The sequence below is a fragment of the Crinia signifera genome, chromosome 7, assembly GCF_055691185.1.
Source record: "Crinia signifera chromosome 7, ASM5569118v1, whole genome shotgun sequence".
Classification (NCBI taxonomy): domain Eukaryota; kingdom Metazoa; phylum Chordata; class Amphibia; order Anura; family Myobatrachidae; genus Crinia; species Crinia signifera.
Window position 1 is genome coordinate 14,119,262 of NC_139223.1, and position 13,021 is coordinate 14,132,282.

The 13,021-nt window shown below is 49.6% G+C and overlaps 1 protein-coding gene across 2 annotated transcripts in view; it reads left to right on the forward strand.

Moving 5' to 3' along the window:
* The window catches only part of HSD3B7 (hydroxy-delta-5-steroid dehydrogenase, 3 beta- and steroid delta-isomerase 7), a 46,490-nt gene that overhangs the window by 3,304 nt on the left and 30,165 nt on the right, over positions 1 to 13,021 (forward strand). Inside the window, exons 1-2 of one of the 2 annotated variants that reach the window (XM_083152361.1) lie at positions 1,126 to 1,164; positions 3,311 to 3,467. In XM_083152361.1, the coding sequence (XP_083008487.1) occupies positions 1,141 to 1,164; positions 3,311 to 3,467 (181 nt within the window). In that variant the 5' untranslated portion in view covers positions 1,126 to 1,140. Of the gene's footprint in view, positions 1 to 1,125; positions 1,165 to 3,310; positions 3,468 to 13,021 lie in introns of those variants that run through there. The other variant, XM_083152362.1, reaches the window with a different exon arrangement.

Consider the following 13,021-nt stretch of genomic DNA (forward strand, 5'->3'; position numbering starts at 1 on the left):
ATCTCCCATCCATCCCTCTCTCTCTCAATCTCTCCCTCCATCTCCTCTCTCTCTCCATAATATCTCTCTACTCCATTATCCCCACCCACACCCCCACACACCACCACACACACACACACCTCCCACAACACTCTCACATCACCACCCCCTCTCTCTCTCCCATCTCCTCTCTTTCTCCATATATCTCCCACTCTCATTCCATCTCCCTCTCTCCTCCATATCTCCCTCTCTCTCTCCACCCCCACTCTCTCCCTCCATCTCCCTCTCTCTCTCTCCCTCTCCATCTCCCTCTCTTTCTCTCTCCCCATCTCCCTCTCTCTCTCCATCTCCCCCCTCCATCTCCCTCTCTCCATCTCCCTCTCTCCATCTCCCTCTCTCTCCCCATCTCTCCCTCCCTCTCTCTCCATCTCCCTCTCTCTCTCCATCTCTCCCTCTCCATTTCTCCCTCCATCTCCCTCTCATCTCTCTCCATCTCCCTCTCTCTCTCGATCTCTCCCTCTCCCTATCTCCCTCTCTCTCCCATCTCCCTCTCTCTCTCCATCTCTCCCTCCCCATCTCCCCCCTCTCTCTCCCATCTCCCTCTCTTTCTCCATATATCTCCCTCTCTCTTTCCATCTCCCTCTCTCCCTCTCTTTCTCCATATATCTCCCTCTCTCTCTCCACCCCCTCTCTCCCTCCATCTCCCTCTCCATCTCTCTCTCCCTCTCCATATCTCTCTCTCCATCTCCCTCTCTCTCTCCATCCATCTCCCTCTCTCCATCCATCTCCCTCTCTCTCCCTCTCTCTCTCTATCTCCCTCTCTCCCATCTCCCTATCTCCATATATCTCTAAATCCCTCTCCATTTCTCCCATCTACCCCTCTCCATCTCCCCTCTCTCTCCCCATCTCCCTCTCCATCTCTGCCTCTCTCTCCATGTATCTCTCTCTCCATCTCCCTCCCTCTCTCTCCATCTCCCTCTCTATCTCCCTCTCCATCTCTCCCATCTCCCTTTCTATCTCCCTCTCTGTCTCATCTCCCCTCTCTCTCCCCATCTCCATCTCTCCCTCTCTTTCTCCATCTCTCCCACTCTCCATTTCCCCAACTCTCTCTCCTTTTCCCCATCTCTCTCTCTCTCTATTACAGGTTCAGTGCGCATTACCATGTTTTATATGACTTACCTGATGGTAAATATCTCGCTGACTACCCTGCAATGTGCACCTGTATAATCTGACCCTTACATCCATAGTGTGTGAGGTATGCTCCCAATCTCCCAGAATGCCAGAGCAGGATCGCTGACTGTTGTGTCTGTAGTGTTATTGTGTTTGTTTGGGCGTATATGGTGATATGGTCACTGTATTATTGTACCGCGTGCCCTTGCATGGTGCCATGATTTGGTCACGGTGTCTTGCTGACTCGTTGGCACGCTATATTCTTCCTCTGCACCCACTGGGATGGTAAAGTATTAAAAAGTTGGCTTAAATAAAAAAATCATGAAAAAAGTTGACCTTTTCCTTGTGTAAACCTAGAAGCTGTGGAATAATGGCCGCATAACTTAAAAATGCACCCTATGTGCGTTTATTGGGGGGAAATGTAACAAACCGTCTAAAGAGGACATGTGGAGTTGCCCATGGCAACTAATCCAATTCAGCTTGTTTTATAGAATGCACTAGACAAACAATAGTTGCACATTGGATGGTTACTATAGGCAACCTCTTCACTGGTCCTCCTCTTTACCCTGGCCATTCTCTTTGTGACATGCAATAAAAGGGCGGCTGTACATGTGACAGTGAGGTGTATGTGCCTCCTCTGTATACTGTAGTGACTGGGTATTAGTATACACATGACCTATTAGTATACACATGACCTATATTCCTGTGAGAGAGCTGTATACAGGCAGGAGTGACCTCAGCTCTCCCCGTATCACCGGGTACCTGTACATGTGACAGTGAGAGGTATGTGCCTCCTCTGTATACTGTAGTGACTGGGTATTAGTATACACATGACCTATATTCCTGTGAGAGAGCTGTATACAGGCAGGAGTGACCTCAGCTCTCCCCGTATCACCGGGTACCTGTACATGTGACAGTGAGGTGTATGTGCCTCCTCTGTATACTGTAGTGACTGGGTATTAGTATACACATGGCCTATATTCCTGTGAGAGAGCTGTATACAGGCAGGAGTGACCTCAGCTCTCCCCGTATCACCGGGTACCTGTACATGTGACAGTGAGGTGTATGTGCCTCCTCTGTATACTGTAGTGACTGGGTATTAGTATACACATGACCTATATTCCTGTGAGAGAGCTGTATACAGGCAGGAGTGACCTCAGCTCTCCCCGTATCACCGGGCGGCTGTACATGTGACAGTGAGGTGTATGTGCCTCCTCTGTATACTGTAGTGACTGGGTATTAGTATACACATGACCTATATTCCTGTGAGAGAGCTGTATACAGGCAGGAGTGACCTCAGCTCTCCCCGTATCACTGGTGGCTGTACATGTGACAGTGAGGTGTATGTGCCTCCTCTGTATACTGTAGTGACTGGGTATTAGTATACACATGACCTATATTCCTGTGAGAGAGCTGTATACAGGCAGGAGTGACCTCAGCTCTCCCCGTATCACCGGGTACCTGTACATGTGACAGTGAGGTGTATGTGGCTCCTCTGTATACTGTAGTGACTGGGTATTAGTATACACATGACCTATTAGTATACACATGACCTATATTCCTGTGAGAGAGCTGTATACAGGCAGGAGTGACCTCAGCTCTCCCCATATCACCGGGTACCTGTACATGTGACAGTGAGGTGTATGTGCCTCCTCTGTATACTGTAGTGACTGGGTATTAGTATACACATTACCTATTCCTGTGAGAGAGCTGTATACAGGCAGGAGTGACCTCAGCTCTCCCCGTATCAGCGTGTGACATCAGTCGGTGACCGCTCCTCTGTCAGCATACTGATAAAGCCGCTGGCTTTAGATTATTAATGTCCCCAGCTGTCACACATTGCAGATCCCGTGTCACAGTCACACAAGGTAGAGATGTGACACTGAGCAGGAAACACTCACTTTTACCACTTCCTAACTGCTGACATCTGCCCCATGCAAGACAATGACTGCCGACACTGTGACGTCCCCTTCTGCATGGTGCTAGAGTCACCCATTGTATACCGCTGGCTGCAATATCCCCAAGCTCTCAGCATCCTGGCCATTGGTTACATGGAGAAGTAGGCCATGACCATGGGCTCATCTGTGACGGATTATTATATGGGGAACCCTAGGACTCGCTAAACTTTCTGACAATTCCTCACCCCTCTCTCACCCCACAGATGACCATGGAGGACCGGCTGGTGTATGTGGTCACTGGTGGCTGTGGGTTCCTGGGTTCTCATCTGGTCCGGATGCTGGCGGAGCGTTCCAGCAATCTGTCGGAGATAAGAGTGTTTGACCTCCACCTGGACACCAGCCTGGAGAACCTCAGCACAGGTGAGTGATACCCCCACATCCAGAACCTCTCTTGGGTTTATTAAGGCTTCAGTGTCCGTTATTATTTGTCATTGAGTTCTCCCAGTTTAACCCTTTGAGCGCAATCTGAATTTGTCAAAATAGTTGTGAGAATTGCAAACATTTGTATTCGTCATAATGACCTGTAATGTTACCTGATATAGGAAATAGAGGGTAACATTTAATGGGATGAGATTTTTAGTTACTTTCCAAAATCGCACTTTTTAAAATCGCATTTTTTTCCTGGAATGCGCATATTTAATTAGATGCAAATTCTGGACAAAAAAGTGTGATTTTTAGTCATGAAAATGGGCGAATTTGAAGACGTTCGATTTTGTGTTCAAAAATGTAAAAAAAAAAAAGGTGCAAGGTCCCCCCTCCTGAGCATAACCAGCCCCGGCTCATTGAGCTGGACCTGGTTCCAAAAATACGGGGGACAAAAAGCGTAGGGGTCCCCCGTATTTCTTTCTAAAACCAACCCCGACTCTTGGACCGGTCCTGGTTCCAAAAATACGGGGGACAAAAAAACTGGGGGTCCCCCATATTTTGAAACCAGCACCGGGCTCCAACAGCCCGCGGTGTCATGCCACAGCCGGGGGACACTTTTTGCATAAGGTCCCCTGGCCGTATCATGCTCACCGTGGCTGGTCAGCCTTGGACGGGGTACCTGGGGCTTCACCCGTCCAGAGCTAAAGCCTGGGGCTGTCACCGGCGTCCGCGGACTGTGGACTGGGACACATAGAGGATACAGAATTTGTAATAAATGAACTGCTTTTTCCTATAATGCTCAGTCCTCACATAAAAAATCCATTTCAATTAATATACATCACCACTGTGGTCTTTGGTCCGGACTTAATCCATAATTATTCCAAAGGAGAGTTTTTTAAGCTCCAATTGAGCAGGCAGTGTCCTCACAAAGGTGCGGATGTACAAGTCCAGGGGGACGGTGGTGGGAACAAGAGATGGTATCCAAACCCAAGCAATGGAAGTGGGAGGAGTCATTTGGTAAAAAAGATTTGTATCAACTGAGTTGGTTCAAGCAGGAATAAAATAACCGTAGTTATCCTCTAATACGTCCCAGTCACTGACGCGTTTCGTTGTGCAACAACTTTTTCAGAGGTATAATGATGGGTTCTCACAAGGAGATATTTATACCTCCAGGTCAGGAATTTCTGGGAAAACAACTGTCCAATTGGTCAGTTAGTGTAAATCAATATACAATAATTATATACAACAATAGTGCAATAGCAGGCAGACCTATTACATATATTCACACTGGAAAATGTAGTGTTTGGTTCAGAGAAAATATTTCTTAATGTTTGGAGTGTTGCTAAGATTATTGGATGAACAATATATCATATTTTAGAGACATTTCGTTCTCCTGAATCATTTATTCCTTCTGGAAAGAGTTCATATGGTGCATCCAAAACTCATCTTGTTGGCATAGACTCCCCCCCCCCCCCCCTCCTCTTCTTGTGGTTTTTAATATCCTCAAACAGCTTGGATCACCTTCCTGGTGTGTTATAGTGTTTTACAATACGGTTTAAGATTTTTTTCAATATATTCCGACGATGTTCTAACAAAACGCCTTTGTGAGTCATACATCTATGTTTGTTACATTGTAAAAGTCTCGTTTGTACCAGTTCCAACAGTTTATTCCTTCCCTAAGGTGACTCTGTGCTACGACGTTTCTATGGAATTTTTTTTGTCAAAAATAATCTGGTTTTGCAGGAAGTTGATCGCTTGGTATACGGTCGTTGGCGATGCATTAAGTAGACAGATGAAGCTCTACATGAGCCAATGTCGAAGGTCGACATGGGCTTAGGTCGTCATGTCATTAGGTTGACAAAAGCATTAGGTCGACATTGGGCTAGGTTTTTCCCTTTTTTTTTTTAGCCGACACGTGCCGACAGGCGGTATTTCATGCCCTATCACCCACTAGGGCGTGGTGGGAGAATAAAATAGTGTGCCGAGCGCAGCGATGAACTGAGCCCGAAGCCTGGCAAGTGCAGCGAGCCATGAGAGGGGACATGGTGCACCGATACGGTGTCTATGTTGACTGTGTCGACATTTGGGTAAAAAAAAAGTGAAAAGACCCATTTTGACTGTAGACCTAGCCCATGTTGATCTAATGATTGTGTCGCCCTAATGACCAGTCGACCTAAGACCATGTTGACCTTCACATGTGTCGACCCAATGCATATTGACCTTAGTGCTGTCCACCCTATTACCCATACTGATCTCTTAATAATGGATCCTGTATCAGTATACCGAGAAAGGGGCGTGGCTGCGAGTTAATATTTCCGGCTTTTCTCGGCAGAACGAGCCCGATGTGGGGCTCGTTCAATGCTGTCGGGGAAGACAGCATTGAATAGGGCCCCGCAGCCATCTCCCCCGTCGGGAGATAACTGCGGGAGCACGACAGTGATTGAATACCGCCCATAGTCTTCCTCGGGAACGTGTGAATGGTGGGCGAGAATATTGTCGATCTCTATTGGGTGATTTATAAGGTTCATTTCTGTATCTCTCTTGTAGGGATTCTATTTTGTCTATGTGAGTGAATGCGATTGGTTCTAGAATCCCTAGGTGACTGAACTGGTTGGTCTCTGATTCTTTTATACAGTGTATTTTGAGTGATAGGGAACATTTATCTAGTAGTGATATCCATCTATTTTGAAATTCTTCATTTCCTTGGAAGGCCGATGGTTTTGTCAACCTTTGGGATGATTTTACGATCTATGCATTTGGGTAGGTTCATCCCATCGAGCCAATGTCTGGTTACTAATTTCTTCAGGTCCTACAAGGTGTAAAAACAGTGGCTTAGCTACATATGTGGCGGACCCTGCGGCGGCTTGGGGGAGCGGCGCCAGCGGGGTCTGTGGTGGGCACCGCTGGCTAAACTGACAGGTGACCCAGGCAGCAGTGAGCGCTGAGCTGGTCCCGCCCTGTACAGAGCTAATGAGTGGGGACCCAGTGCAGTGCATATTGAATGAGCGGGTCCCCACCCCGTGCATATGTAATGAGAGGGTCGGGGACCCGCTCATTACATATGCATGGAGGGGGGGGGAAAGCTCAGCGCTCACTGTTGCATGGGTCGCCTGTTAGCTCAGTCAGTGGTGACCGTAGTCCATCGCCACTCCCCTTCTTGGGTTGGGGGGGGGGGGGGGAGGCGCCGGAGATTTTTACGCCACTGTGTAAAAATCTCCTCTTACATCCCTTTCTATATCTAAATTCTTTTCCACTGGCTTATCCCGTTTGGATAGGTCTTTCGCATATCTAAATTGCGAAAGAAAGAAAAGACTGTCGTGCTGTGGCGCACTTGGTAGATCAAAGCAAGACAATCATAAAATATAACTTTTAATAATTTTCATTCTAACTGCGACATATAAAAACACGAGTGTGCAGATACACCAGTAACGTTCCTTACCCCTGTGGGATCAGTGTGCAGCAGTGCGCAACACGGATCTGAGAGGGTGAGAATCGTAGGGTCACTACACTGACCACGATTCCCCTTCAGACACCGGAACCTTCTGACACTGGCGGGAAGCGAGTGCGCACATTACCGGCAGCACTGATAGAGCAAGAGTCGCGCAGCTACACCTAACCGCGATCTCCTCTCAGAGGCTGAGACGGGTACGCACAGGCTGCAGAGTGAGAGACGGCGCAAGCAATTGCCAATACTGCTCTTTAAAACATCAGCCTGAGAGTTAAATGAAATGTATACACTGTGTTATATGGCAACGGATATTAACCAAAACACTACGCTGCCTGTACTATAAAGACACTCGCTGACATTCCCCACTGCCTCATCTGGGCACTTATCCCGAATTAACTATTGTCTAATACAATAGGATACAAATTGCCCAGTGACCGGAGACTCATTCCAATAACTGACAGTTACACATTGTCTCCTGCAGCGGATACACACTGTAAGACGCCCAGATCAATTTCACACAGGGCAACCGACATTGGGGTTCACCATAAGAGGATATTATAAGTTTCTTATCTTCTATATACCTCCTATGGTAAATGTTTTTTATATGTCGCAGTTCTTAGAATGAAAATGATTAAAAGTTATATTTTATGATTGTTTCCTTTGATCTCCCAAGTGCGCCACAGCACATGACCGTCTTTTCTTTCTTTCGGTATTTTGTCAATTCCCTGTCTTAGTGGCAGCACACCCCACAAGATATCAGTGCATTGCCAACACAATTGTGATATAGGGGTTACAATTATTTCTCCCCGTGCGATTGGTTACAAACCCTCTTTTTTGTCTGTCGCATTCGTTACAATCAACAAAACACCCCCATTTTGGCTGTTCAATGGGACTCATGTAAATATGCAAAAAAGGGGTAAATCGGGCGCCTTAATCGGGGGTGTAGTCAAGAAGCTAACTCAAGAGTAGGTCAGTTCCCAAACAATGGTGCATACAAAGAAAATGGATTGATTACTAGCGTTACTCTTTTCTTTGTACATCTCTGACAGAGAGGTTGACACTGAAGGGTTTATGTTCCACCTCTGTCTTAGAGGGAGAAGCCTTGGAGAGAGACAGAGCGGAGAAGTTGTCATTGTGTAAATGTACACATCGGGAACATGCCGGCACAGCAATGAGGTAGTGAGTAGTGCTGTGATGGAGGTATTGGGGCAGTGTCGGCTTTTGGGTGTTATCACCCTTGTCACGGCAGTGCCCCTCCTTAATGCCCTTCTATGGCCTTGTTATGATCCCTCTGATCAGGACACTGATAGCAGCATCTGATACCATGTAACAACATTGTAGACTTTGGCCGATATCTAATCGTGACCTCGTACCTATGTAACACACGGCTTGTGCTTCTTACATATGTAACACGTTACCCTTCTACTAATGGGGTGCCTTAGGGCAGTTGGCCTGCGCTGACTTGGGGGGTCCAGTGCCCTGCACCTGAACCTTAGTGTTAAGGACCCCCCCAGAGGAGGTCACCTGGACGCTGGTTGGTGGGCCTCAATTCTGCTCTGCCCGGTGTACGATCCTATATATGAGAATAATAGGTAACTATGGGCCCCATTCAGACCTGAGTACACGGCTGCGGGCGATTACTGGTACACACGGATCACAGTACACATGTGCGAGGCCGTCCTGTGATTAACTTTTGCCTTATGTATAACGCCTCTGGTACCTCTGCCCATTGTTTCCCCAGGACCTGCCTGCTATACCTCCCTTGTATCCACAGTGCCTCATGCCTCACCCGTTCTCAGCAGGCTGCTGAGCTGGAATAATCCTCATCAGCACAATTATTACACAGTCAGCGGGTGAAACCCGTGTGGGGCACAGGTCAGTGTCTGCGGCAGGATAATGACACCCTCTGTGCCCTATGCTCTGGGGCGCAGGATAATTATAACATTGTTATCTATAGTTACAGGAATACACAGCCTCTATATCCGGACACTGCCTGGTGTATCATTATCTCACTCGTCTCCTGGGAGCTGCCGTGTCCCTGCACACAGACGTTCTCCGCCAGGTCCCAGAATCCCCATAGTAATGTTACTGCAGTCATGTGTCTGACCGGAGCCTATCAGAGCTCCCAGCATCATGTTACCGTTACATATATATAGTGCCAGCATACACCATAGCCCCTTACATCTACAGCCATCCCTCCTCTCACACGGGGGCCCCTTACATCTATAGCCATCCCTCCTCTCTCACAGGGGCCCCTTATATCTACAGCCATCCCTCCTCTCATACAGGGGCCCCTTATATCTTTAGCCATCCCTCCTCTCACACAGGGGCCCCTTATATCTACAGCCATCCCTCCTCTCACACAGGGGCCCCTTATATCTACATCCATCCCTCCTCTCATACAGGGGCCCCTTATATCTATAGCCATCCCTCCTCTCACACAGGGGCCCCTTATATCTACAGCCATCCCTCCTCTCACACAGGGGCCCCTTACATCTACAGCCATCCCTCCTCTCACACGCGGGCCCCTTACATCTATAGCCATCCCTCCTCTCACACAGGGGCCCCTTACATCTACAGCCATCCCTCCTCTCACACAGGGGCCCCTTACATCTATAGCCATCCCTCCTCTCACACAGGGGCTCCTTACATCTATAGCCATCCCTCCTCTCACACGGGGGCCCCTTACATCTACAGCCATCCCTCCTCTCTCACAGGGGCCCCTTACATCTACAGACATTCCTTCTCTCACAGGGGCCCCCTACATCTATAGCCATTCCTTCTCTCACACAGGGGCCCCTTACATCTACAGCCATCCCTCCTCTCTCACAGGGGCCCCTTATATCTACAGCCATCCCTCCTCTCACACGGGGCCCCTTACATCTACAGCCATCCCTCCTCTCACACAGGGACCCCTTATATCTACAGCCATCCCTCCTCTCTCACAGGGGCCCCTTACATCTACAGCCATCCCTCCTCTCACACAGGGGCCCCTTACATCTATAGCCATTCCTCCTCTCACAGGGGCCCCTTATATCTACAGCCATCTCTCCTCTCTCACAGGGGCCCCTTACATCTATAGCCATCCCTCCTCTCACACAGGGGCCCCTTACATCTATAGCCATCCCTCCTCTCACACAGGGGCCCCTTACATCTATAGCCATCCCTCCTCTCACACAGGGGCCCCCTACATCTATAGCCATCCCTCCTCTCACACAGGGGCCCCTTACATCTATAGCCATCCCTCCTCTCACACAGGGGCCCCTTACATCTACAGCCATCCCTCCTCTCACACAGGGGCCCCTTACATCTACAGCCATCCCTCCTCTCACACAGGGGCCCCTTACATCTACAGCCATCCCTCCTCTCTCACAGGGGCCCCTTACATCTACAGCCATTCCTCCTCTCTCACAGGGGCCCCTTACATCTATAGCCATTCCTCCTCTCTCACACAGGGGCCCCTTACATCTACAGCCATCCCTCCTCTCTCACAGGGGCCCCTTATATCTACAGCCATCCCTCCTCTCACACAGGGGCCCCTAACATCTACAGCCATTCCTCCTCTCTCACAGGGGCCCCTTACATCTACAGCCATCCCTCCTCTAACACAGGGGCCCCTTACATCTATAGCCATTCCTCCTCTCACAGGGGCCCCTTATATCTACAGCCATCTCTCCTCTCTCACAGGGGCCCCTTACATCTATAGCCATCCCTCCTCTCACACAGGGGCCCCTTACATCTATAGCCATCCCTCCTCTCACACAGGGGCCCCTTACATCTATAGCCATCCCTCCTCTCACACAGGGGCCCCCTACATCTATAGCCATCCCTCCTCTCACACAGGGGCCCCTTACATCTATAGCCATCCCTCCTCTCACACAGGGGCCCCTTACATCTACAGCCATCCCTCCTCTCACACAGGGGCCCCTTACATCTACAGCCATCCCTCCTCTCACACAGGGGCCCCTTACATCTACAGCCATCCCTCCTCTCTCACAGGGGCCCCTTACATCTACAGCCATCCCTCCTCTCACACAGGGGCCCCTTACATCTACAGCCATTCCTCCTCTCTCACAGGGGCCCCTTACATCTATAGCCATTCCTCCTCTCTCACACAGGGGCCCCTTACATCTACAGCCATCCCTCCTCTCTCACAGGGGCCCCTTATATCTACAGCCATCCCTCCTCTCACACACGGGCCCCTTACATCTATAGCCATCCCTTCTCTCTCACAGGGGCCCCCTACATCTATAGCCATCCCTCCTCTCACACAGGGGCCCCTTACATCTATAGCCATCCCTCCTCTCACACAGGGGCCCCTTACATCTACAGCCATCCCTCCTCTCACACAGGGGCCCCTTACATCTACAGCCATCCCTCCTCTCACACAGGGGCCCCTTACATCTACAGCCATCCCTCCTCTCTCACAGGGGCCCCTTACATCTACAGCCATCCCTCCTCTCACACAGGGGCCCCTTACATCTACAGCCATTCCTCCTCTCTCACAGGGGCCCCTTACATCTACAGCCATTCCTCCTCTCTCACAGGGGCCCCTTACATCTACAGCCATTCCTCCTCTCTCACACAGGGGCCCCTTACATCTACAGCCATCCCTCCTCTCTCACAGGGGCCCCTTATATCTACAGCCATCCCTCCTCTCACACAGGGGCCCCTTACATCTACAGCCATTCCTCCTCTCACACAGGGGCCCTTTACATCTACAGCCATCCCTCCTCTCACACAGGGGCCCCTTACATCTATAGCCATCCCTCCTCTCACAGGGGCCCCTTACATCTATAGCCATCCCTCCTATATACAGAGGAGAGATAAAGTACCAGCCAGCATGCTCCTAACTGTATTTTTTCCTACTAATGTGCCAGTTAGGGTGGTTGCCTGCTACTTTATCTCTCTCCAAACCTTAGTACATAGGCACCTTTATTATAAAGGAGACGCATTAGCCTCAGTGTAATGTTATCGGGTTTGGCAGAGGCAGCGACACTAGAGGACAGGCTAGTAACTCGGGTCATTACGGGAGGGCACAGGGTTATGTTACTGGGATTGGCAGAGGCAGCGACACTAGAGGACAGGCCAGTAACTGGGGTCATTACGGGAGGACACAGGGTTATGTTACTGGGATTGGCAGAGGCAGCGACACTAGAGGACAGGCCAGTAACTGGGGTCATTACGGGAGGACACAGGGTTATGTTACTGGGATTGGCAGGGCAGCGACACTAGAGGACAGGCCAGTAACTCGGGTCATTACGGATGGACACAGGGTTGTGTGTAGAATTGGGGAAATGAGAGAAATCATAGGACCGAGAGACGATTCTGCTGCCAAACAATGACAATGACGACCAGACAAATGTGACCAGGGTCGACGCATTAAATAATAGCCGACGCAGCTCTACATTATTACAGAAGCATTTAGAACTGGGGATGATTATAAGCTGCAGTGCGAGTCCACGGGGTTACAGATGTGCCCTCATACGTCACTGCCGCAGTCGCGCCAAGCAGCCCCGGTGTTGGCCATTTTTGTGTGCAGAAAATGCATCTTAGCAGCACCGTCTCACACTATGGGCCTGATTCAGACCTTCTTGCTGGTCTGCAAGTGTTAGGAGCCCAAGAAACAGGTAAATGCCACCCCGCCGAATGCACCCCCCCCCCAGCACCTTTGCCTTACACACAATCACCATTGCATGATTTCCCCCCTGCTCACAGCGCTGAGTAAACCAGGACTCGCTCGGCGCTGTGGAGGCCATAACTAAAACAAATAATAATTCATCCTAATGATGTAGGCACACATAGCAAATCAGTAACTTTTATAACCATAAACAATAAGCATCAGAGAGCGTCACAGGTTCAGTGAGTTCCTATTGGATCCCAGCATATCGTTAGGTATTTTGGGGTCACTTAGCTTGGTGCAGTACCTCTTGCAGCCTGTAGCCTGTGCTGCGTATTTTCAGATGTATAGGAATACGTAATGTAACTATAACTGCAGTATCACTTGGCGCAGGCTCCGGCAACCTTTAGCGTACCCGCTGTGATACTGCAAGATCCAGCGTTACCAGTCCCAGACCTGGTGCTACAGCAGTAGAGGAAC